The 27,271-nt window shown below is 40.9% G+C and overlaps 3 protein-coding genes across 3 annotated transcripts in view; 2 read left to right on the forward strand and 1 right to left on the reverse strand.

Annotated features, from left to right (window-relative positions):
• The window catches only part of umad1 (UBAP1-MVB12-associated (UMA) domain containing 1), a 177,867-nt gene that overhangs the window by 85,584 nt on the left and 65,012 nt on the right, over positions 1 to 27,271 (reverse strand). The window lies entirely within an intron of this gene.
• ngly1 (N-glycanase 1) overlaps positions 1 to 27,271 on the forward strand; it is a 281,389-nt gene that overhangs the window by 54,080 nt on the left and 200,038 nt on the right. The gene's annotated exons all lie outside the window — the stretch shown is intronic.
• On the forward strand, positions 18,066 to 25,651 carry tac1 (tachykinin precursor 1). Its single transcript, XM_061059073.1, has 5 exons — positions 18,066 to 18,453; positions 21,278 to 21,380; positions 21,484 to 21,507; positions 24,963 to 25,019; positions 25,106 to 25,651. Exons 1-5 carry the CDS (start codon positions 18,343 to 18,345, stop codon positions 25,150 to 25,152), a joined length of 342 nt encoding a protein of 113 aa, XP_060915056.1. The 5' UTR covers positions 18,066 to 18,342; the 3' UTR covers positions 25,153 to 25,651.

Consider the following 27,271-nt stretch of genomic DNA (forward strand, 5'->3'; position numbering starts at 1 on the left):
ACAATGGCAGAGGATGAGAAAAAACGACCAGGAGGAGGACAAAAATGCATTTTTGTCATGGCACTTCAGAGAACATTTTACCTACAAACCTGGTCAAGAAGGCCGCAACATCGCAGCGCAGTGCAAGCTTTGCTTACCGTCAACGAAGCTGCTTTCAGCACCGAGGGACTCCACGTCTAATTTGAAGAAGCATCTTGAGGTAAATTGGCTAATTAGCGTTAACGGAGAAATGACCCCGGCAACTATTAATCCAGCTCCGCCGGCTGAGAGCGCTCACATGCGGGGAAAGAAAGTAATGTGTGTTGCTTGTCCTACACTCACAAACAAGGCCGATTTTAAATTGTGTTTTTTCACGAGGGCTTTCTGCATAAATGTTCGAGGCTCAGTGGCTGTAGTTTGGACATGCAGAGCAGCTCTATTTTAATATACTGTAACGTTCTGCTTAGTGAAGTTACGAGACGTTATTCAGTTTCCATGGGTTTTATTTCCCAAACTTAACACAGGCTACTGTGGGCCGTAGCCAACGCCAAAATAACAAACCTACAGTCTCTCTATGAGTAACGGTACTCCCCAGCTTAGCTACCGCACACACACTCACACATACCCACACAGACACACACACAGCGCGCAGTCCCACCTTTCCCTCAAGCTCTCGACCAATCACACACTTGATAACCTGCGTAGAACACTGTCATAGGCACTTTTGTCCTCCTTCTCCTCCTCCTCCTCCTCCTCCTCCTGCTCCTCCTCCTCCTTCTTCTTCTTCTTCTTCACCTTCTGGACTGCATTTGTCTCTTTTTCTCATGTCTGTGCTTTCTTTTTGGGTTTGTCTTGTGTTTCTTTTTCGCTGCTGCCATTTTGGCCAGGCCTTGCTCGAAAAAGGGGTCATTTGATCTCAAGCAATTCTGCCTGGTAAAATAAAGGTTAAATAAAAAAATAAAATAAAATAAAATAACTAACAGGCTTACAACCTCTCATCACACTGTTGTCAATCTAACACATTCACTGACATTAGGTAAAACTCAGTAACTGCCATAACAGTCGTTATCTTAACTAACAGAACAGTTAACAACATGAAATCTGATCCGTTACAATACTCATTTTATGTGCTTGACGATTTTTTTTAAATCATTTAAATATTGCTGGGTGATCAATTACATTTTCCTGTGGTGTGACAAACACATATTTATTAATGCCTTACAGATTTTGAAGGAGCCACTGTACTCTACAAGTGGCAAAATGAATGATGAATGATGAAGGAAAGCACATTTGGCAGAATTAAAAACAATCCACTAGTGGTGGACCTCTTCTGTTGTACATGCCAGCAGCCTACCATTTAGTCCATAAATGTATTGGCACCACTAGGTTGGTTCTTACCATAATATGGTATGGCTGATGAACATATTACGTTCATCAACACTGGGCTAATTATGTAACATTATTGTATTTCTCAGCCATTCAAATGTACCTAATCAACTGATTATGATTATTTTCTTTCCACTGTGTTTGCATTTATTTATTTTTATTTATTTTCAGAGAAAGCACCCCATAGCCATGCAGAGGACAGCAGCTAAAAGGACTGATTTTCCCAGTGGTGGGAAAACGCCCATGTGCAGGAAGACTCTGATGCAGCGCATCGACAAAGCGTTCCAGAGCATGAAAGGGTTAATAACCAGAAAACTCCGTGGGATTCATACAGTATGCACGACAGCAGATATATGGACTGCCCACCATAGGAGTTATTCAGAGATCACTTGTCACTGGATTGAGCCAGAGACATTGGAGAGGAAATCGGCAGCGCTGGCATGTGAAAGAATAAGAGGACGCCACACATACAATGTCATTGCAACAAAAATTAGCGAGATACACGGTGCGTTTCAAATCCAGGGCAAAGTCACAGCAACAGTGACTGACAATGGAAGCAATTTTGTCAAAGCTTTCAGAGAATATGGAGCATCGGATGTAGAAGAGGATGTGCAATTTGCAGATGTTGCTGCAATTCTTGACGAGGTCCAGGAGGAGCAAGATGAGAACTTTTATTTACCCCCACACCGGCGATGCGCAGCTCGCACTCTCAACCTGATCGCCACAAATGATCTGGATAAGGCTGCATCACAAGGTCCCACACGGAAATTGTACAGAAGTGCCACTTCAAAATGTTCTGCCATTTGGCACAAAGCTCACCGCTCACCAGGTGCAGCTGAAGTGATTGAAGACATTGCCAACATGAGGTGTGTTGTCCCCTCCGTGACCAGATGGAGCTCAGAGTATCAAGCTATTGAAAAGGTAATGAGTCTCACCGAAGCCCAGCTCATGGAAGTCTGTGACCGTCTCAATGTGGCCAAACTACACCCTCAAGAGGTTGTGTTTTTGAAGGAGTACACTGCAGTTCTGAAACCACTCGCCTACTCAATCAACCTTCTCCAGGGCGAAAAGAACTGCTTCCTTTGATACCCACAATTCTCATCCTGAAGGGAAAATTAATGGAGAAAGTTACACAGGTACAGTTCTCTGCGCATATAATCACGGCAGTCATCAAAGCCATAGATTCACGGTTTGGGGAGGTATTTGTTTCACATGAGGCGAGGATGGCAGCATCCACCATCCCAAGAGTCCGCCTATGGTGGCTTGCCCCTGATGAACAGGAAGTCATGAAGCGGCTAATCGTCCAAGAGGCCCCGTCTTCTAGAGCCCGTCGCCGAGTCTTCTGATGATGTGAGCACACAAATGATGAGCACCACAGCGGAGAATGAGGTGCAGAAGTACCTCCAGGATCCCGACAAGACTTTGGAGTCATTGAAGGCCTATACAATGGTCAAAGCACTTTTCTTGAAGTACAACGCCACCCTGCCTTCAGAGCCCCTGTTGAGAGCCTTTTTAGTTTAGGGAGGGCTTATTTTCACCCCACATTGCAACCGCATGACTGATGAACACTTTGAACAGACTCTCTTGCCGCGTTACAACCGCCACCATTTGACTGTAGAGTAACTGATGTTACTGATCATGACTTTTGGCTTCTTGTCATTTATGCATGGTCAAAAGGTGACTTTAAAGGCCAGTGTATATCTCAGAAAGCTTAACACTCTTATGTGTACAGGAAATATTTAAGTGCAACTTCATATCTAGTTTACATGCCTGTAGGTGTATACTGTGACGGTAGTTGTGAGGACAATATATGCACTAGGTAATGTGGTGGAGGATATGGCTTTTTTTTGTTGTACATTACTCTTTTTGTACATTTTGCACATAATGTGTTTGCTGTGAGTTCACAAAGTGCATGATTGCACCCTGGATTGTTCTCAATGCAATTTACAATTTTTATTTTATGCACATTTAAAGCATGTTTTTGCTTTGTTATACACCTGCTTGTTAAAGCAGCCATGTTGCACTTTAATTTCCCTAATTTCTGAGCTGTGGAAATGAATAAAGGTAGAGGAAATTGAATGGATGCCACTTTTCTTTAAATAGCATCAGTTGCAGGACAAAATTTACCACATTTGTGCTTTGTGTACTTGCATAACTTTTTCTCTGAAGACAGTCATTAGATCGTTCTCTAAAGCATGTGTTAACTAAATTCAGTGTTCCAGATAAACACGCTCAGCTAGACGATTTTGAAGTAAGCTAAAAGTAATCCAAAAGTATTTAGAATACATTACTTTACTTGAGTAATCCAAGGGAATACATTACAGATGACATTTTAGGACATGTAATCAGTAATCTGTAGGGGAATACATTTTAAAAGTAACCCTCCCAACACTGGATACCATACCGTACAACATGACATGACAAGATACAATATGTCATGACATGATGCAACAAGCTACAGTATGATACAATGCAATTTGCATTTTTGCCTCCTTGAGGAAATTTGTCTTTGACTCAAATGTTGCACAAGTTTAGCTGCCTCCACAGTAACAACATAACAAAACATGTCATAACATAACATAAAAAAACAAAAACAATAACAGCATATAAACTAGCACAAGCACACTGACATGAGCACTGTAAATGTACAACGTGGATAAGAACACCTTGTTTCTTTTTGGCACTTTTGGAATGACAGTCATCCTGTGGCCTTTAACAGATTTTTTTTTTTCTTTCAATGTGAGCACAAAGCCTTGACAGATAAACTTAAAGATGGAATAATCCTTGAGCAGAGGCAGTCCTTATCTTAAATCAGGCTTTGACTGAACTCTTTTCACTGTTCAATCTGAAATACTCCGGAGAGGGAGAACCTTGCCCCGCGCACACATAAAGAAAAGGGCGAGCTGTAGGTACCCTGCCAGCAGTGTCGGAAGAGAAAATAGAAAAACGGAGCAGTTTTTGAAGTGATTGGTGGCCCGATGTCCTTGAGGAGCAAGGACGCTGTAAACAGATTTCTGAAGCATGTGATGTGAGTAATTCCAGTTGAGTGCAGGATAATCATTTGTAATTTGTTCATAATTAATCAAGCTGCAACATATAGAATTAGTGTGCTTGAAAAAGAAGATCTTCTTCTCCTTATCTGAGAGACTTCTTCCTCAGTCTGCTGTTTTTACACTGCGCTGCAGCTACGTGATGTGTTTATAACCACCCCCTTTTTCTTTGTTTTTTATTGGGGCCATTGCAAAGTACGAGGAATTTGAGACATTTTACAAGAGGGAGTCCCTTCCAGGGGCCAACCCTTTATGTGGGTTCTGCCTATTGGCTACTGAGCAAGGAAGTTGAACCAAACCGACCACATACATGCAGAGAGAGCAGGACGTCTCAGTGATACATTAAAAGAAAGTTTGTCAGAGGGGGCGCCAGAATGTGGGGAAAAAGTTCCTTAAAGGACCTTTAAAGAATCCAAAATGACCATACTAAGCATCAGCATCTGCCTGATTGATTTGAGAGGTGGTGTTTTATTCTTTTAAAAATATAGTTTTGCTGAGTTTATGAGTCATTGATCCTGCATGCTATACCTCTTGACCGTCTCTAGGGGGCAGCTGAATAAATAAATGCATGAATGAATGAAATGTGAGTGAGTGGTGCTTCCGTATCTAAAAGCCCATTCAGATCGTTTATGATTGAGGAAATGCATTAAGTAATACCATTCATCGTGAGCAGGTCTGCGGCCAGCGGCAGCTTATTATTGAATCCATTACTCAGAGTGGACACAGACTTGTTGGTATGCAGACTGCATTTCATCCTGACCTGACAGGGTTCAATACTGCGAGAGCGTCAGGAGATAAAACAGCTTCTTTACCAATAAAGAAGTTAAGTACAGAAAGTAGTCACCGAGGTGTTTTCGAGGAACACTCAGACGTTCTGACGCAGGAGGGTTCCTGTTAATCGAGTTACAGATCGCAGCAGCGGAGAGAGGGATGAATGAAGGACCACGCCCTCTCTCTCTTACTCCGTCTCTCTTCTCTGGTAGTAGTGCCAGGGGAGCTGCGGTGTGGTTCCCCGTCTGAGTGTGATTGATAATGTCTGGGTTTTGTCCTCTTCGTCATTGCTCGTTACAAACATCACAGTGACTTCATTCAACAGTGCAGTCATTCAGAGAAAGCCGGGAAGAAGAAAGGAAGACTTTGAGTCACAGAATGCTTCAATTAATTCTCTTCACTTCTGGTTTAATGAAGGTTTGAGCAACGACTAATCTGCTGCAACAGCTTGAAGAAAATGTGTTAATTTTAGTCCTACTTTCCCCCCAATTTAATTGTATATTTTCAGTCCAATTCAAACTACGCCATAAAACTCATCTTAAAAAATAACATCAGTGTCTTATGTTTAGTCTTGATTAGTAAATACAAGTAGTTTGGTCAGTCTGAAACAAACTCTGGTGCGCTTTGTCGGATAGTTTGTTTGGATTGTCGCGGTGTGAATGCTAATATACGAACTCAAGTGCGGACCAAAGAACCGAACTCTGGTCCGCTTGTCTCAGCTGCTTCCAACAAAGTGCACAAGGGTTTGATTCATACCGACCAAACAAGGGACGTGAAACCAAAATGCAGTGCATTGTGGGTTGAAAATGTCCGTCTGTAAACGATGTCAAATAGGTTTGCAGAGCGTGGCTAGCGTTAGCATTGCTAACAACACCAGCCTTCAGTCCTTCTTACAGCGCTCTTGACAGAAACTAATGGGTGACATCCCTGAGACTGCTTCCAGGTTTTACACAGCTCCTTTAAGAGCAGGTTGACAACGGAGAAGTGAAGGAAATCATCCTGACAGACACTCATAGTGTAAAGAGTTCAAATGAAGGATAACCGTCAGTCAATAGTTAGATAAAAAAAAAACGTTTGTTTAATCCATCTTCTGCTGGTGACAATACTCAGTTAATAAAAAATGTACCTTTTTCAATGTGCTTTGCAAATTAGGCTGAAAACACATGTGTTCACTGACCATTTAATTTGTTCCAACATAATGTGATCGGATACAACAGCTCTGTTTAAAACTCTACCTTTACACACATCATAATATGTCATGTTTAATATGATCGACTATCGACAGGGGCTGAGCATCTCAGATCCGATCCCATGTTTTGTAAGAAGAGCCTAAAATAAATCATGTTTTTCTTTTGTGAAATAATCCTTCTAAATTATATTTCATTTTATTTTCATTGTTTATTTAGCTGTCAACCCAATCAAAAAAAAAATCACATAACCGTCTCTATTTGGTTTGTTTTGATCAGCAGACAAGGACAAAATACAGTTTAGAAAAAAATAATTATAATAAAAACTGTTGCAATCAAATGCAGACTTTATCTGATAAAAGCAGGAGCAGGTTTAAACATGCTTTAGATCATAAACTCGTAGTTATATCACACCCTGTGTCTATTTCATTAACTTAATAATCTACTTCACCATGTAATTTTCAGATATGCAATGTTAAACACTTTGGTTCATCATAAATAAGCGATGAAAAGACTTCAGGTATAACGGCCAAATATTGACACACACAGGGCGTGTGACTCAGAAGCTCATATGGACATCATATAAGCAGATAATAAAGATGAAGAATCAACATGTAGATCATATAACCACTGTTTACAGACAGGTAGGTATGAGAATAGAGACGAACACAAGCAGCAGGACAAACAGAGACAGGAGTTGTTACTTTTATATTGAATCTGCAGGTCTGAGAGGTAAGGCTGTGTTGGAGCAATTAGTGGAAATATAGTGATAATAGAATAAGTCAACATGTGTGCATGCACCTCTCACACAGCGCTAGGCCTTCCGCTCCAGTTTTAAACAAAAGGTAATATGACTTCATAAGTGATACATAAACAGAGCTCCTTAGATCGCAGGTGCTTTAAATGTAGAAGAACACATTACAACATGTGAGTACAGAGGAAACCGCCAAACAGAATCAAATACAAATGAAACTAATGATTGTAATGATGTCAACAAATCATGTTTTCTTTCCCAGAAGTGTGAAACAAATCGGTACGTGTGAAAATGTACAAATTGTTAAATGACAACGTTGTAAATCGTAACTGCAAACCTGGAACATCACGTGTGACAGTACATGTGTGTTACTGCTTTTCCTGTCTGATATGAAGAAAATAAAGCCGTGAGAGGTTTGACTTAATTCTGGGAGATTCTGTTTTTTATGTTAACTGTACGCAGGATCTAAAAACTTCTAAGTGCTTGTGTTAGGTTGGAGTGTTTCTTTTGTAAATGTGCAATGCTGAACTTGTGAAACAGACTGTGGATTATCTTGGGATATATTCGGCCGAGGTCAGACAAACGTAACATAGCATGACTGACTGACAAACTTTTCATGTTAACAGACTTGCTTATATTCTGTTAGCAAAGTCCTTTCCATTTGGGTACACATCAAAAAGGCTAAAAAGAAGATATTACACTTATTGAACTTGTCAGACATCTACATTTCTTAAGCCTCAGGAAATCATGTTTCATTTTCAGCTCACAACTTACACTTGACTCCTATCCAAATATAGATCTGCTGCTATGAGGTGTCTTACACACATGTATTATAGTGTTGTAGTACTCGAAATCTGTCTTGGTCCCGAGATCACTTTCTTAAGGTCTTGGCTTGTCTTGGAATCAAAATCATTTTTACTCGGTCTTGTCTCAGACTGGGCAGACTCCGGTCTCGGAGCACTCTGGTCTCGGGTATGTCTCAGTCTGGGTAGCTACACAGACCTATTTACCCAAAGATGGTAGACAGATTTAAAAATATAAATCCACAAAACTACCAAGATGAATGAATTCATGAAAGCTCATACTAACAGCTGGCTCATGCTGGATTAATGTTGGTTTTCTGTCAGTGTAACAACGTGTATGTTTTGGACTCTTTTTGATTAGTGTCATTAGATAACTCTTCTTACTCTCATATCTGTCTCTACAGTTTTTTAAAATGTTCACACTGTTGCATTCAGCTCATTGTGATCTTCCCAAAACAGCAGCTGTTCTTCGTCCTGGTTGTCTGCAGACCCTTCAACATGTCAGACTCTTTGACGATAGCGTACCGACAAAAAGAGGAGCCGACCCATGAGAGAGTCGCTGCTCTGCAGGTGTTTGGTGTACGCTTCTCTCATCACCTGCTGCTTTCCGTCACTCAGACACTTGGTGAGTCCCAGATGGAGGCAGAGATGTTTTTCTGTAGTGAAAATCTACAAATAGAAACTTTTTTGTGACCACCGTCTTCACTCTGGCGACGCCCTGGAAGTATCAAAGGTCAAGCAGCATTTAAAAATAAAAGCGATCGGGGTGGAAATGGCATTTTGGCTCTTTATTCAATAAGCTCTCTAAAGTACAGGAAATGGTATGCTCTTAGTCGTCTGCGATCCATCTTACCATGCAAGAGTGGGGATTTGGTGTTAATGGAAACCGAATCCATTATGAAGATAAAGGTTTCGAAAATGGTGCTTTTCAAATCACCCTGCACTTTAAAAATGAATCAAAAATAATGTCGGATAATAATGGCTAAATTAAGTCAACTAGTCTAACTATGTGTATGAATGATTCCTGCTTAGGATCAGACTGCACAAACGAGCTAAAGGTACACCAGGAGGTTCGTGTTGGTGGGTGGGCGGGCAGCCAGCGAGGGGTCTTACACAACTATGACTATTGGGTGCCTTCACAGAAGGGGGATGTAACAGAGCCAGATATAATGAACCTCCTAAGCCTCCAGCCCCCCCGCTGGTGAAGCTCATCACTGGCAGGTGAATAGAAGTGGCTGACGTGAAGGTAAGAGAAATCTGCCTGCAGAGTTCAAAATAGCAACAGGATCAGGCTGTTCTTAATCACTGGGGAAACGTGTCAATACCAAAGTGAAATTATTTCTATTCAACCCAAACAATAATGAGTAAATGTGGAAATCTCCTGAACACCTTTGGAATGTGTTGAGAAATATATTTCAGGGGGCGCAGGTATCCTAGTGGTTAGTGAACACGCAACATGTTGGAAGTCTTTAGTCCTCAAATCCAACCTGTGGCTCCTTTCCCGCATGTCATTCCTCTCTCTCTCTCTCTCTCTCTCTCTCCTCGATTTCAGACTCCATCCACTGTCCTATTCTTAAATAAAAGGCATAAAAATCCCCAAAATAAACACACACAAAATAGAAATGTATTTCTGGGATGGCTACCCATTTGCCAAACCTTTCCCATGCAAGACATACATTAATATTTTACATATGTGAGCATTTACATTTACAAACACATAATGCCTACCTGGAAGCTTGTGAGAGCCTGACTAGACCCGTGAGAATGTCCAACACTCACACACCTCACTACCCTTCATGTAGCACTGGCCAGTGTCACATGAAGGCAATGCTTCTTCTTTTTCTTTTTAGCAGTCTCAGGACTAACTGCAGACACAATGCGGTTTGGCGTACCTGTAGCCACACAGCTACCTTTAAGGAGCCACCAACTAGGAACAGCTGCTGCTCATTCTCTTCCCGGTTAGTGTGTATCACACAATGATCGAGATGCTGAACTGAAGGTTTTCCTGTATGATTTCGAAAGGTTATGTCCATCGTTTTTGCAGTCTGTTATGTCAAATAGGCGTTATTGTTAACACTTCAAGCCCATGTTCAGAGAATCCACAACAACAAAAAACACAAAATATGCATTGGGAACTATATATTTATTAGGTGATATCAACCAACCATTCCTTTTACTAATCTCACTTCACATCCTAGGAATGAAAAGAAAGACATTTTAAGAGACGTTGCCTGTTGCTGTGGTATTTAACGGACCGAGCCAAGGAGCCATCTCTCTGGACGTCTTTCAGCTCACTTGAAGAGAAGTACAGGAGCAGGAGCAGGGAGGTGAGAACTGCTTCACATTAAGAAATGAGTTGCGATGAGCGAGTGTCCTGCAGAGCTGCAAATTAGAGCTGACGTGTCCCATCTGGACCGTGCTGATTAAAATTCATCTAAATGGAGCCTTTACTCCTGAGAGGTAAACACTGAAGCAACGTTCAAAAGGTGATTTATGCCTTTATTCCCATAAGGGTTGTAAGTGTGAGTGTGTGTCTGTGTCTGTGTGTCTGTGTGTGTGTGTGTGTGTGTGTGTGTGTGTGTGTGTGTGCATCGTGTAGAGGGCAGATCAGTGATGTAACCTTTGTTGCATACTGGATTCCAGCAGATGTCACAGTGTGTGACTCATTCTTAAAGGAACTAAGAAAATTGAAATGTCCTCACAACCTTCACATATGAAATTATGTTTGTGTGTGTGTGTGTGTGTGTGTGTGTGTGTGTGTGCGTGTGTGTGTGTGTGTGTGTGTGTGTGTGTGTGTCCACTGCAAGAGAGGTACAAAAAAAACAACCTGTTATTGTTTCTCTCACATCCAGAATGACCGACGTGATTGAAAGCCCCCCCCCCCCCCCCCCCCTTGTTGCTTTTATTCCACTGTTCTATAGAAGTACTTGGCATTTAGCGGCTAACAATAGCGAACTGAAGTTGTGTGTGTGAAGTAGGAGATGAGGAGTGTACAGTTATTTGTTTAAACGCCTCTCACACCGAGGGCAAAGAGTGCTCGATGGCCAAGCACAGCCACTTCACTTTGAATCACTGCTTCAAAGTCATGGCTTGTGGGTGTTTTCATTTAGTTTTTTTTTTTTTTATTGGAGCTGAGGAGACAATAACACGGTGTAACTACTGTGGGGGTACGCACAACAAGAGAATCAGTTGGGCCAGATTTCCCCCATGTTACCGAATATAAAGCAAAGTCACAATGTGTTGTTGGGCTCTGAAGTTTACCTTGTCAGATTTTTCCTTCAGTTTTTCTGGTGTGTTAAGTGTGTATTTAACATATTCAATATTTGTGATCTGATATCCTGTTGTGTGGGTGATATATACAAATATTACTCACTCAAGTTTGACCGGTAACATGCGCAGCCCATGTTTATGTCATAGCCATGAATTCCTGCTAATTGTCCCCAATGTTTGTTTACTCTGAAGTCGCTTTTGACCGCAAGATGGGTGGCAAGATGGGGGACAAGTTGGGTGGCAAGTTGGGGGGTAAGATGGGGGGGGGGGGTTAGATATGTTCACAATCTTTTTAATCATGCATGTTCTTATTTTATTGTTTCTCGGTCCAATCCATCTCCAGCTGGCGGCCCCTCAGTGCTTTAATTAAAACAACAGTGATTGGATTAACTCCTGTGGTTCACACACGGCCATCCGGGGCTCAAGAGGGGTCAGAAATAAACCTCCAAACATTAGATTTATCACATTTTCTCCACTGTTCTGTACCTTGATGTTTGATTGAATCACACACAAAAACAAAAGGTTAAATCTGGTTTAGAACCGCCGAGTAAGAATGAGTTTGGTTCTCTCGGTTTCCGCTGATCAAATTTGTGGCCCTAGGCTCTCTACCTATAGGTTCAGATCAACCTTGCTGCCTGATCTGCACATATAGGCAGATATCTGTGTAAAAAAAAATGTTCATGATAGTGGATGGGTTCTGCAAGGTGGTCGACAAGTGCAACCAACATGCAACGGCTGAAATGCTTACATTAGGAAAAATCAGAAATGATATCAATTCAAAACAAATGCAAACGTCCCAACACAGGAGGAAAGGAAAAAAAAAAAAAAGTACCGCTAGCTGTTCACCTAATTTAGCAGAGCTATCGGTCCGTCAGACACAATTTCTCGAAGCTGTGTGGGTGTATTCTGATTTTGAGCATCAAAAAGACTCATCTTTGTCTCTTAACGATTTTTGAATGAGGCCCAATGGCTTTAAATCTCCACAATAGAGACTAAACTTTTTTTTCCAGTGGCACCTATCTTAGATTAAACTTGCATTTTGCCATATCTGTGACAAAAATGCAACAACAGCAAAATGTTTTCCAATTTTTTCCCGCTTAAATTTGTTTTACCGGTATGAATTGAGCATAACTACGAGATATCTGCCTCTATTGAAAAAAATATTGGTGTACTGTATTTTCCCAAGTGTGTTTGCATGACTCATACTCACAGTTATACCCTCACAGGTATTAATCACATAGAGGTTACAAGGAACAGAACATCAAGTCAAGTCATGCACAGTTTGAGCTCTCAGTCAACCGTCATACATGACGCTGTGATAGGAAAATAGGCTGTGATTATATCTGAATGGTTTCTTAAGAAGTACAAGAACATAAAAAGTATTTGCTAAAATTACTTCCTATCTGAATTACTGATACACAGGGTTCAACCTTACAGAGATTTAAAGGTCACACATTATGCAAAATACACTTCACCATGTTTCTCTAACACTAATATGTGTTCCTAGTCCATCTACAAACCACCCTATGAGAAAAGTCCATCCTCTCCGTCTTCTGCCTGCTCCACTTTTCAGAAAATGTGTGCTATAACAGGCTGTTTGGAGATTTTCCCTTCATGACATCACAAAGGGCAGTAACCCCTCCCCCAGGTGGGTGACACTCCCACAGCTAGGTGTTTGTTCTGCCCTCTGAGTCTGCCTTCTCACCGTAAACAATAGGACATGGAGCGAGGAAGCACCGAGTACACCCAAGCCCTTCCAGAGAGGGGGCGTGGTCAGACACAGCTCATTTACATATTTAAAGGTACTGACACAGAAACAGCCTGTTCTGAGCAGGGCTGAAATAGAGGGGTTTATAGGCATGATCAAATACAGGATCAGAGTGGACTTTTGGGGAGCTCTGAGACTTCTTTAAACCAGTTGAAAATAAGGGTAATATGTGACGTTTAAAACTCACACAGAGCTCTAAGAGTCTGTAAATTATTCTAATCTTTAATTGTGTCCGTTTTTGAGTCCAAAACAACAGCGGAAGTTTGATTAGCATTTTTATTGTGTTTCAGCAGATGTCGTTCATGAGCAACGGTTGGTTGTTCCCGGTTGTACCTTTGAAAAACGATCTTAGGATCAAAATGGATTCTCACCAATCCTCGCTCTCATCTTTTCACTGAATTCTTTTATTTGCTGAGAGTTTTTGTTGCACGAACAACGCTGTGACCTTCTGATGGAGTCGGTCCGCCGGGTCCATCAAGATAATGGATGCTCACTTGTGGGCGAGCGGCTGATGTGAGAGGAATATTGATATCTGAGATTAGTAGGATCAACGTCAACATCAGGGACGCTGCTTCCGCATCGATGTAAAATTTACTGCAAATGACAGGTAACGGTCTTTTCTGCGAGTGCAGGGAAACACTTCCCCTCCATTAACTGTAGTACTAATACTGGGAAGTATGACAAGGTCGGGAGTCACTTTGAGACATGTGATGACTGAATCATCTTTGGGTTGATTGACAGGGCAATCCGGTGTTCTCATGGGCTGCAGCTTCACTCCGAACACAGCCCAGGATCAAAAAAGCTAAGAAATAACCAAACTTTTTTAAAAATCTTTATCTAGCAAAATACACCGCAACTAAAATCTGGTTTACTAGCACTAGGGTCACATAGCATCAGACTAAAGTATTCCAGACACCCACCTCCAGAGTCACATCCTTAAATCCTTTTTTCTGGAGATTGGGTGGACCATCCATACTAAATGGGATCTATAAGTCTTCCAATATGGAGCTCAGGGGGCGACCCGGGGTCTCTCCCATCAGATAGAAAAGCCTGGAAATCCTATAAGGAGCGATTGCACTCCAAGGGTAAATAATTCTTAGGAAGGGGACTAATTTCTCTCTCTCTAATCTGCTTTCTTATTCTTTCAGTCAGTACTCAAAGCTCATGAGTATATATATATGGTAGTGCTCTGCCTCTCTGCTCTGCTCCTGAACAAACACCCATCTAGTAAATTAAAAACTTCCCTTCTGGTTCTGGTCTGAGCTGCCTCACGACGGAGCAGTACAACACCCACATTACTGCTGACACTTCATCACGTTGGCTCCTCTTTATTTGCCATTTAATTGTGGTTTGGTGCTACAAAAGGAGCTGTGTCTCAAAGTAACCTGGTCCCTGGCTGAAGATCTTGAGATGCTACAAGTCAACAGCATCTGAAACCTCCTCCCTGGAAAACAAAATGTGAATGTTGTTGTTTAGTTTTATCAAATGAAGTTTGTGTGACATTTAAATGCACTTTATCCTACTCCTAATATGGTAGAGAAAGTGTGGCTTCTCTTTAGGGGTGCTCTTACATCGTCCATTTTTCATATACTGTTGTTGCAACCGTTAAGGATAGTTTTAATTTCATACAGCTGGTTTATCTGTTCCTGCCATCAGGTCCTCCCGTGTGGAGAATTAACAGCTTTAGCTTCCTGTTGTGAAATATCAGATGAGCATTTTACACCCACAGAGAGAACTAACATTTTGTAGCCCTGTTTAAACAATCATCGGATCTTTAATTTAAGAGACCTAAATCATGGGGATGTGCTTCAGACGTGAGTTTGTTGAACAAATCAAGTCTCTTACGTCTCTTTAAACGTCAATAATAACAACCTGATTAACAGTCAGTGTAATTGCAGTAAAATCAACAACTTGTTTCCATGATGTTTAGAACAACATCAAGTGTTTCAGATCAAAGAAATGCTCCTGTTTGCTGTTCCTGTTGGTGAATAATTGAACATCTCTGTTTTTCATTAAACATCTTCTCGGCTTTTTTAATTAAAATATAAATGGAATGTGTCCCAGGTTTACTTTGGGGGGGGGGTTTCTAATCCAGGTTGCTCATGTTTTAAATATTTGCTGCATTGCTTTTACTATTCGAAGAAATTATCTGCTTTGGATTCATTTCATGCACAGAACCGCTCAGATATGTTCGTGTATGTAGGAGTCCCGTTTGCTTCTGAGGAAAGTTAGGGGAGGTTCCACAGCGACTGACGTCACATGACCCTGATCCTATTCCCTCCACGCAGCGGTGACGCTTCTCTGCATTGATCTCTTATTTGTCCACCCTATTAGTATTGCATCTGTAAAATCTCCGTGCACCGACCTGAATGGCGTCCTGCTCTTTTTTTTTTTTACCTCCTACATCCTCCCTCTCCATCCTTCCCCCCCCGTCACTGTAATTCCCTCCCATGTGTCCCTCCCTCTCTCTTCTCTAAATTTCAGATCAGACTGGCTCAAAGACGACAGAGTCCCTGCTGGTCCAGAGGAGAAATGAACATGAGCGTTAAACCTATCCACAGTCTGTTCACCTGTGCAAGAAGCTGGGAAATCTAAATGCTGATTAAATTTCCCAACGTAGCGTCATTCAGATTTGTTAAAGTTTAAATGATCTACAATAGTTTGTCTGCTGCACAGATGTTTGTTTGTGGAGGTAAATAAATCATCATCAGGTTACCACCAATGGGATGTCCTTATGGTGGATTGTTTTCCGCCTGCTTTTGCTCTCCATGAAGACTGTTTTTATGTTAGACACAAGGTTGTTTTTTTTTAACATAGAGAAAGGGCAAGTATTCCTGGGTTGTTTTTGACCGATTATAGCTAAATGTTGCTTCACTTCAGGCCTGATTTCAAGTTGTTGAGTTACCAACAAAAGCATCAGAAATCCCTTAAAGGTGCGACGCCTGTGAGCTAGTTCAAGCAAGTAACCAAAGTGCACCATTCTCCACAACTGTACCGTCACTTCTTCGTACTTTGGCGCTCTTTTTTTAAGCTGCAACATTGCCAGTCTCTTCCTCGGCTCTGTCATTGCCGTTGCTGATCCGAGAAAAACAAGACGGTATCTCGAGAAAACAACCAGAAATGACCTGTAATCACAGGAAAAAGGTGGTAAATAAAAGTGAATGTTAACATGACCTCTTAGGGCTGCCACTTGATACTAGTTCCCCCCTCCCACCACATATTTCACACATTTTACAAATCACAGGAAGGTTGAAGTCAGCGGGTGAGAGCTGAGGGTGTTACGTTAGCTCTCAGGTTTTCCCCATCACACATTTTAAAGCTTTTTTTAAACGTAAAGTTAGGCTCATTGAACACCCCAAGAAACACACAAAATAAACCACGTCAAGATCAAAGTTGAATCAATGCCATCTGAAGGGTACAGATTTGCCATTAGAGAAGTCTGAGCATCATGAAAAATGTTTTAGGACATCTGTGGCCTGTACTGCATATAACCAGTCTGTAATTCTGATTTAAGATTATTGCAGACATGAGAAAATAAACCTGGATTCACATATTAGTACCATTAAACTTGAGCAAGAATCATCTTCTAGTAATATTCCTCAGGTGGCAGCAGCATGATCAGTCTATGTTATGGACAAATTCATAAACAGAATATAAAGTTGACTAAATAGCTGACGTACATCGCTTTGGATAAAAGCGTCTGCTAAGTGAATTGTAGAATTGTAGAAATAGCAAAGAGAAAAAAAGGCAGTCTGTGCATGTGTTGAAAATATTCCTGTTTATGTAAATTGGTGTTTCCGTTAATTAAACCCAGATGAATGACACTTCTCCTCCTCACAGGACACACTGAAGTTCCAAGCTGGGAAAACATTTGCATTCGCAGATGTGTAAATAATCTGAATTTATTGTTGTGGGATAAAGACACTCGGGCAAACTGAGCACTCGTTGAGGTGCGTGGACGCTGTGAACATTCATCCTGAGCATCCTACTGTTTCAAACGCAGCCTTTGTCATGGAGATGAGGTGCACGCGGAGGTCACACGCCCTGCTCCTCTTCACCCAGTCTTTCATAGGTGACAGAAAATCTCCTTTAAACTGCAAGGACAGAGTATAGTCTATATGTAAAACTAAATACATAGGGCAGAGGGTTTAAGAACATATCTTTAATTTACGTTTAAAAAGGGAAGAAAAAGAACATGTATCCTTTTCTTGCAGCTCCTTCAACTCAAAGAGGTTATATGTACCAAATGTCAAAATATACAGGGTATATGGTGTAAGTCTGTATAAAAACGATAAAATGATGATGTACTTTAGATAGAACATGTGTCCTGTTCTAGAAACTCCTTAAAGCTGCAAGGGTAGGGTATAGTCATCACAATAAAACTGAGCAAAGTTAGTACGCCCATTTAAAAATGATAAAACTAAAGTTTTTCAGACAGGTGGATGACTCGACGTAACATCGAGTGCGTCATCAGGGATTTACGTGACTGTGACGTGACGCAATTAAGCAAGTGGCAGGACATTGATTTGAAGAGGTAAAAAATTAAGTTGTCTTCACACATTTAAAAATAAAAATGATCTAATCTAAACACGTTTAATGTCTGATTTAAGAGCAACAATATGTATTTTATTTTTGGGATATTTCGTATCAAAAGTAGTTATCTTACTGTGCTGCTTATGCCACAAGTGTTGAGAAGGGACCAGTCCGTGAATGCAACACTGAGCTCCGTCCTCTCTACTTTCCCGGCGTGCAGAATCTCTCTCAAAGCGAAATCTAAAAGTTAGTAGGGCACACACACAACGAGGCAGCTCCATGTAGTTTTATAATGTGATAAATGATTTAAGCGTTATTAAACCCACGCTATCAGCAGTCAGGATACTTAATGACACTTAGTTTTGTTTTTGGCTCCTCGATGAGTTTCTGACCATTTCTTATAAAATCAGCTCATATTCAGAGTAGTTTGAAGGTGGAGGAAAATTCCTATGACGCACATCTTCTTTTTTTTTTTACAGTTCGTGATATCTGTAACTAAAGCCAGAGTAATCACACTACTCTAATGACGTTACCAAGCATCGCTGATATATAGGAGCGCGTGCAGGGCGGACCAGACAGAGACCAGAGAAGGTGCTACTGCAGAGGCTGAGCGCGCGGAGAGCTTTTTGGACACAGCGGGGGTTTTTACGCACGCACGCACGCACGCACGCACTCACTATGGACTATTGCTGAGCTCTGAGGAAGGAAGCAGTGCGTAAAACAAAGCTGCTGATCGTGCATCAGACCTTAACGCGTTTTTCTTTTTTTAGTTTACAGCTGATTCGAAACTTACTCAAGGGTGAATCGCAGCTAATTGCGTCGAACAGCAGCTTTTGGCACCATGAAGTTGCTGCTTTTCCCTGTTTTAATGGCTTTTGTCGCCGTCGCTCAAGTTTTTTGCGAGGACCCAAATGATAAGGCGGACTACTGGACGAGCACTAATCAGATTCAGGTAGTCTGCAGCCGTATTCTCAGTTTACTTACCTTTTCATACATTCTACTTTAAAGCTACAAATGAATGCCTGTTTCTGTTATTCTGCATGACAATTTGCACAAACCTGCACCTCGACTGTAAGTTTGTTTTGCACAGGGGTCGGTTAGTGATGTTTTTTTGGAGTTTATAAATAATCCCTATATCAAATTGAACAGTAGGACATTTGCTACTTATCACCTACTCATGTGCATTTCTGTAGGTTAAGTGGGTAATGATGAGATCATGTAGAAGAATATTGGATGCATATGTTTTATTATCCTTTGATTTATATTTTTGTCATTTTATAAATATGTCTTGCTCCTCTCCAGTAGCCACTCTCTTGCATAAAGCAAGCTTAAATAGTTGTCACTAGATTTGATATTGCTAATGATGGATGACACATGATGAGGGATTTTAGTGAAACTTAAGTCCTTCATCGGATTGGGAACACATTTTCAAGCAGATTTATTTTTAGTTTTAAAGGGGTAGAACATTTTGTAATGAAATTAAATTGTTGAACAGTGCAACTGTGCACTTCAGAGAAAAGATAAACGATCAATCTACTAATCCCTTAGTGCACAGAGTCCAGCATCATCCTGCAGGTGGATCACCTCAACCTCAATCTTCCAAAGACCAGAAATGAACAGACACACAGTATCAGTGCCATGCATGGAAGTTTGCTTTTAATTTGAAATGTTGCATTTGGAAGAATAAATTGTTTTACTTTCAGGTATGGTGTCTGGTAAAAAAAAAAAAAAAACTGAAGAGGATGATCTTTGTTACACTTTGAGAATGAAGGTTCAAAGTCAGGAATGGAGTCTCACAGATTGGGAATCCTGTTGGTAAATTCTTAAAATATCAAGAATAAAGTCAGATGTTAGAAATAAAGTTAAGAAACATCATAAAATAGTTGAACTCTTAAGGAAAAAGTTCAAATGTTTAGAATAAGGTTAACATTTTAAGAACAAAGGCAAAATTATAGCAAGAAGTCAGAATTTCAGGGATAGAGACGCACGATGTAACAGGTAAAAATGTTGAAATAAAGCATCAATCAAATGTAGGGAATAATAGGAAATGACGAAATCAAGCTGCAAATGTTCAAATAAAATCACACCTTCAGCGTCAGTGCCAAATATGATACCAAATACATCAAAGCAGGAAGATTTTTTAACATTTTTCTTTATTCTCAGAAAGCAGGAAAAGATCTGTTTCCTCCAATTCTTTCTTTTCCTCATGTTTTGCCCTCATTGCCCTCCGTACGTTTCTGCCTGCCTCGACCAGAACACGCAATGAGTTGCTTTCCTGGTTGAATAAAAATTAAATAAAGTTGCCCAACAAGTGTTCAAACCCCCTTTTTTCTGCCCTTCATTGAGAAGTACTCTCCTCCCATGATATTCCAAAAAGCCTCATTTCCCCCCAAAAAAAGATTAGCAGGCAACATGTTGGCCTCTGATGTAGTTTCTGTGTCTGAGCCTTGAAAAAAATTATTTTAAAAAACAGAACCGCATGACTTTGTCACATAGATTAAACAGTGACTAAACAAGATTAAACCTTGATATTACATTTAACATCTATATTTTTTCTCATGCATGCCACAAAAAACTCCTCCATGAAACCCAGAGACGGGCTGAATGTTTTTATGCTGTAAATGATTTCACACTTGATTCTAGTGAAGTTTGATTTGTCTCACAGACAGCTGAAATAATCTGCTCCTGCTCAAAGAACACAAAATGTCTCGAGTCATGAAGATGGAGACAGTGCGAGGCGCCCGGAGCAGCCAGCCAATAGGAAATTAAATAAAGCCCTGAGTGCTCAGTGAAGTCGCAGCAGAAGCCTTAACAATCTCCATTGACATGAAACGCACGTCCTGCGTTTGACATGGCGATCTGGGAATGAGCCATCAGCTTTAAAACTAAAGGCCTGAAAGCTGGAAGCTTTTCTGCAGATGAACGAGCCGGCGATAAATCATTACAGCTCAGTGTGGGGACGTTAGTGGCCCCCCCAGGAGCACATCGCAGTCAGGCTAATGCATGCTGAGGAAATATATCCTGAGATTGAAATAGAAAGGCTTTAATGAAAAATCAGGATTCAAGCCTTTTATACATTATTACTCTGTGTGCAGGAGAGGAGTGGAAAGACAAGGGTCACCTGATGCCCTTAAGAAGATAGAAATACCTTTTTGTCTGGAAGTTATTGCTTTATATTATTCCTCAATGTCACTTTTATAAGAAGATGTTTCAATATTTTGATCAAAACCTGTACTAGAGCCATAAACAAACCTGCAAGTCGCAGTTTATTTCATGCAATTATAATATTTCCTGGAATTTGTTTAAGTGTTGTGGAAGAGTGTTAGTTAAAGTTATTTATTCTCATATTTTTGTTTAGAGAATTAAGGTGAAGTGTCAGTGTGTTATAAGAAAAATAAATCAGAGGGGAAATGTTGTTTTCAGTTTGGGAAATAAGATTGAAATGACCCAAATAAAGTTAAAATCATTAGACCTGTTCAGTCCTGTAACGTGATGTGATGAGCTCAAGCTTGAGAATAAAGTCTTGAAATATTGAAAATTAAGACAAAATGTTGAGAATCAATCCAACTTCATTTTCAAATTGCAAGATAAGTGTTCCAAGACCCATTTACAAAGACTAGAAGAAAATCAATCTACAAAAAAAGCATCTTTTCATCGCTCCTTTACCCCTCAACATGTCACTTTTTACAATAAGATAGTTCAACGTAATGGTGTTAAATGACCTTGAATTAAACACAGGGACTGTATTTATCACCTCTGTGATTTCTACCTTTCAGGACGGCTGGTTTCCCAACGAGCCATTAAGAGAAATGCTCCAGAGGATGACAAGAAAGCCGCGACCGCATCAGTTCATCGGCCTGATGGGGAAACGCTCGATGGGTGAGACCTCCCTCTCTGTAACCACGCAGGGTTTAGTTTTCATTTAGCCTCTCTATCTCTAGACCGGATTTTTAAATGACACCTTCTCTTTCCACTCCCACAGGAAACACACAGATCACCCACAAGAGTGAGTATCACATCATGTCATTATTTAAAAATGTCCATGCAAACTCTGCAAAGTGAGGATGAGATCAGGGGTATGTTCTGCAGGATTCAAATAAAGGAATTCTAAATTATCACTCAATATAATCACGCATGCATGCAGATTACCTCATACCTGGTTATTTCTGCTCATGAAATCCACCTGTGTGTTCGTTAGGAATATGAATAATGTTTTAAAATGGTCGCGGTTTGCTACATTTTAAGTTTCCCCGCCGATATTATCACATCAAGTGACTGTCGGTTTCAGCTAAGTTTATCACAGATATGCATTGATACTAGTAGATTTATTCACCAGTCAAAAAGCATTTCATTTGAGTTTGATTGAAAAACACGAGCAGTTCTCTGACACCAGCAGAGGGCGCTATATGGATTACAACAAACATTTAAACCCTCCGGAGTGTCGAGCGGTGATGCACGTACATGCACAGCTACTTTCCAGTTGAGTGACCGTCTTGTCTCATAGGCTGTAAATATTACCCGTCTGTTCCTGCAGGGGGCTCCTGAGGCTCATCAGCAGCAGCCGCCATGCTGGAAATCCTGTCTCAGTCTAACTTTCAGTCAACCTAACGACACGCTGAGAGCTGGAGCTGAGGCGGGTTTTAAGCCTCTTGATGAACCGTTACATTGCGCCCACCTGTCAATCATGTCAGCTACACGCCTAACTAAGAATAAAATGTATCGTTTATTAAATCCCAACGAGCCAGTGATGATAATAACTAATCAGACCTATTTGGTTTTTAGCACCAGGCTGTAAACATGTTTATTGCTGTAAAAACAGCTTTTTTTTTGCCTGTTGTGTGTGTATATGTGACTTCTGGTGTTCCTGCAGCCGGCCTCTAGTTGACACTCGACGAACTGCAGGATTTTGCTCTTCCGCATTGGCTTTGTTTTTCAAGACCGGAGGTTTTTTAGGTTGACTGAAAGTTAGTCTGAGTCAGGATTTGTAGCATGGCGGCGGCGGCTGCTGATGAGCCTCCGGGGCCCCCTGCAGGAACAGATGAGGCTGACGTCACTCAGGCTTCATCCGTTAATATTTACAGTCTAAGATCTGACCTCCATTCAACAAACAACCATGACCATCAAACATATCCCCCCCCCCCCCAACCTCAAAATATTCTTTTGTGGAGCTTGAAGGCAGGTAACCAAAATTCCCAGAAAAACTCCAGAGAACATGACGTCAATGTCAACGTCACTTCACTCCTGCCTCTCTGTCTTTTGCTCATAATAAATCTCCTGTTAAAAAAAACTGCTAAATTACCTGAAAGGCTTCGTTACAAAGACTAATGAATACTGACAATGACACTTTGCTCTTTATCATAATACTGAAACTATAAGGTCAAACATACGAGACGAGTCTGTATCCTCCTGTCTGCATAATTTGAGTCTCAGAACATTTTTGGATGTTAAAGGCGGTAGAAACCAAATGAGCGTGGAGCCTGCCCTGCAGGTGTTTTAGGGGGAATGAGGTATATTTATCCCAGAACATGTCACTGCACTTGTAAACTCACCCACGACTAGAATAGGTGAGTCATTTGGCTCCAAAAAAAAAAGAAGAAGACAAATCCTCTCTTATGTGTGTTTACGGCAGCGGTGAAGAAACCCAATTTAATTAATGGACAGCTCCACAGATTATTTCATTTTTTTTGTACTTTTCTTTTGAACGCATTAATTGGTGGGTGAGGGATGAAGGAGGTCCGGAGCAGACGTCTGTGTGGGACAAAGAGAGGGGAGATAAAGAGCACACAGGAGAGAAAAGGAATGAGGAGGAGGGGATTTCTCTCTGTCAGGGTTTTTTTTTTAAAGTCTAAATTAGTCTCCCACTCAGTGATGCAACAACAGCGCAGAATGAGCGAGTACACATCTCATTTATTCCTCGTATGCAGGCATGACCATAAGTCACTCATCATTAGGGGGGGGGGGGGGGGGGATCAATGCCCCAAGGACATGTGAGAGTTAAATTGGATTGTTTATGCTTGTGATGGATAGAAGGAGCCATGTTTTCACTCCGACACGACGAAGTCTGAGAGACAATATTTAGTCATTTCCCCAGAGCAACACAGGGACTTTTTATATATATTTCTGGTACAGTCTCATCAGTCTAATGCAAATATTGACGTTGTAAATGTCACATAATCCCTCAGGGTCCAATAAGTTTTATAACACCCCCCCCAATTCAATACCACCCCCCCCTCTTCTGCTGATCATATTACAGTCCATTACTGTGATTGACAGACGTCGCGTTAGGACTGTGAAGCAGTCACATCAAATTTTCATATTTACAACAACAGCAAACCTGACAGGACCTGCGCCGCGTTCAAACTATAAAATACCTGAATAAATACTCAAATACGTGGATACTTTGGTATTTTTTGATACCATTCGTTTTAAAAGTAATGAAGCTTTAAACTAAAAATCTTCAGAGAGAGAACAGCGATTGTTCATTCAATCACTTCAATCTGAACCACTTCTCTTTATCGCTGCAACACCTGTTGGGCTGCCGTCCGCCTGGCAAGGTGAGGGGCAAAACAGCCATGTGGGGGTCGCCTTAAAACCGCCTACCTTCAAAACAAATCCAGAACATTCAGGAGCAGAATCTAAAGTTAGGAGGAGGACATACTGGCTGCTGCGTTGTTGTCAGAGAAGCCAGCACTTCAACAGAGCATGTTTCCTTAATGTCTGATCATATAGTAAGGTCACTTTATCATTTCAGTCAGTAGATATCTTACAGATTGGACCTTGTTAAAGAGAAAGATGATATCTGAAAGTCATTTTCAGTGTGTCACGGATTATGGATTCATCTTTCATGGTGCGTTCTTGCAACCGTGCGCACCTGAGAACGTATAGGCCAGTGGTTCTCAACTGGTGGGTCAGGACCCAGAGGTGGGCCGCAGAGCCATTTTCAGTGGGTCGCGAATGTGTGTCTGGAAAAAAACTTGAATTAAATAGTCTGTTTAGCGCTTTTTAAACATGTTTGTTTTGTTCAGTTTCTTGCTTTTTCTCACATTTCTTTTTTTTTTTTACCAACTTATGTTTAAAATACACAATACATAAAAAAAAAAGTAAATACATCTGATTGGTCAAAAAATGTCAGAAATTCGGGTTGCGATTTTTCCTGGAGGAGTTGGTGATGGGACCTAAGGCTTGACGAGTTGAGAACCACTGGTATAGGCTGTGCACGGGGGTACCCTGTTGGTCAGTTGTTTTTTCAACTTTCATTGACTCAACTTTTTAATCCTGAGAAAAAAAAATCTACCGTCCAACGAGACGGACTCCCTCGTAGTTTAACAGATTTCTTCCTGTGTTTAGGGCTTGCAAAGGGGTCGAGCTTTCGCTTCCCAGCCGTGGTGACAGAAAGAAATGAAATGATACTAACTCTGTTTTGTTGACAGATAATCTGAAAGAGGTGTTTTCTCTTTAAAGGGCATAAAGTCAACTCTTTTGTCGGACTGATGGGGAAAAGGAGCCAAGAGGAGCCAGGTACATTTAAGAAAGTTGTACAATAACTAGATGTGCTACATGATGTGCTCTAAATTAAAAGTTTTTTTTTTTTAATCTTTGTATAGAGTCCTATGAGTGGAACACATTACAGACGTACAACAGACGCCGCTAGACAGCCATCTCTTCTCCGCCTGCTTCTCTTCTCCTCGTCTGCAGGGGGGGGGAGGAGTCACCAACGCTGGTTTTTGTTTTTCTCCAAACTGTGTGTAGCTGTTAGTTGAATAAAAAACGATTCTGTTTCCACATCGTAGTGAAGTAGCAGTGCTGTGCCTGTGCCAGTTTCCATTCATCAAAGCAGGATGTAGATCGGGGGTGAAATGTTTTCTGACGACGTCTCTGTTTTTAACCATCTGCTTCAAAGTTAATATTGTGGACCATCAAAGCAAGGCGATACCCCGGGGTATGCTGAAGATTGCACTGCCAAAGTCACTGTATAGTGCCTCATTTCTGTTTAATTGCTACTGATTGTTCTATAAATACGTAACACCGGGACGGGTTTTCATTTAGAGCCGTCATGTTCTCCATCCAGACACACGGCGTGTTATGACAGGATACCTGTGTGTGTGATAGTGGTTTGACAAAAATTAAAATTATTTTCTTTACTGGTTCAATTTCAGCTTGCAAGTCTTGAATTTATTCTTTTACACAAGTCAGAACGCCTGCTGCTGCTGCTGGGAGCATCTTTAAAGGTGTGGACGGGCCGCCCTCTGGTGGACAACAGAGGTACTGCAAAGACGCACACACTTGGAGAAAACACATTTTCAGAGGCAAGAGAGGGAATTTATTTCAGCAGCAATTATTACAAAACCAGGAAAATAAAAAGAAAGCAACTCATACATAATGAAAATATGTGGAGGGAGACAGGATGACAGGACTTAAAATGTTACAGCCTTGTTATAAATTCATTGCAGCATATTCAATGTGTTCAAGGCAGTTATGTTTCTTCTTTCTTTTACATAATCAAATATTGTTGTTGCGCTACAGAGGAATATAATCAGGATTATTGTGTGATATGTTAACACCAAAAGGATCTTCTGATTTAGGAGCCTAAATGTTGTCCTCACATCATGTCTCTATTAGGGGTGTACACGTGTAACCGCTTAGTAAATCATAACCGTTTAGGAAAAATCAGTGAACGAAAACCGTTTTTTGTTTTTTATTATTCTTTTAAAATGTTTTAGAGACACGCATTCAATCATCTCTGATCAAAAATAACACATACTATTTCTTTAGAGATGATTAAAGCTACAAATGTTCCACTTTGACAACGTTACTGCGCTCACAAATGCACGTGATAAATGTTGGATAACTGACCACCGGGCATTACGTCACGTAACAAGTAAGTTTCACTTATGACTTGCGATGGCAGCCAAGACTACTCAGCGAAGTGCGCCGTGGAGGAGGATCGACTCTGGTTCCGGGGCGATTGTTTGGACCTGCCTGTGCGGGTTCTGGCTTTCCATGTCGTCCTTTCGCAGCGGCGGTAACCGGTTGACCGGTTTTTCAGATCAGACGAGACAACCCGCTGAATTTAAGCATATTACCAAGCGGAGGAAAAGAAACTAACGCAGAAATCCTTTGTCTCTTGTCTTTTTAAAAAATAGAGATTTCATACTCATCATGGTAGTTGTTTTATCATAGCCTTGTTATAGGCCTAAAATAAATACATACAGGTATTTGTTTTTACAAATTCTATGGCAAGTTTTCTGTGTTACTTATATAGCCTACTTTATAAAGCACAATTGTATCTGTCTGACAACTTTGAGTGGCGGCAGTGAAGCGGAGGAATCTTTCTGAAAAGCGGCCACACCCTCCATTGGTTGTATAGCGCGATTGCGGTCCCCTTTTCTTTCCTTTTTATTAATTAAAAAAAAAAAAAAAAAAACATTTAACCGTGTACACGAAAAAAAATGATGTTGTGTAACCGTTCACAATTTTTTGTAACCGTTGACACCCCTAGTCTCTACCTTCAAACATTATGTAACATATACTCAGACATCTGTTTGCATAGACAGTCCTACCTAAAGAACCTAACTCTCCAAAAAACCAGCACAGACAGGATTAATAAGTGTGAACAGTTTCACCTCACACTGAGTCACCTCTGTCCTTGAAGAACTGGAAACACATCCTGCACACTAATTGCATAAAAACCTCGCCTACACGCCGGAGCTGCAGGCGTTTTGGTGTTAGCCGTTTGAGTTATCAGTTTGAGGTTAAAGGAAGATAAACAG

The sequence above is a fragment of the Labrus mixtus genome, chromosome 16 (assembly GCF_963584025.1).
Source record: "Labrus mixtus chromosome 16, fLabMix1.1, whole genome shotgun sequence".
NCBI lineage: Eukaryota > Metazoa > Chordata > Actinopteri > Labriformes > Labridae > Labrus > Labrus mixtus.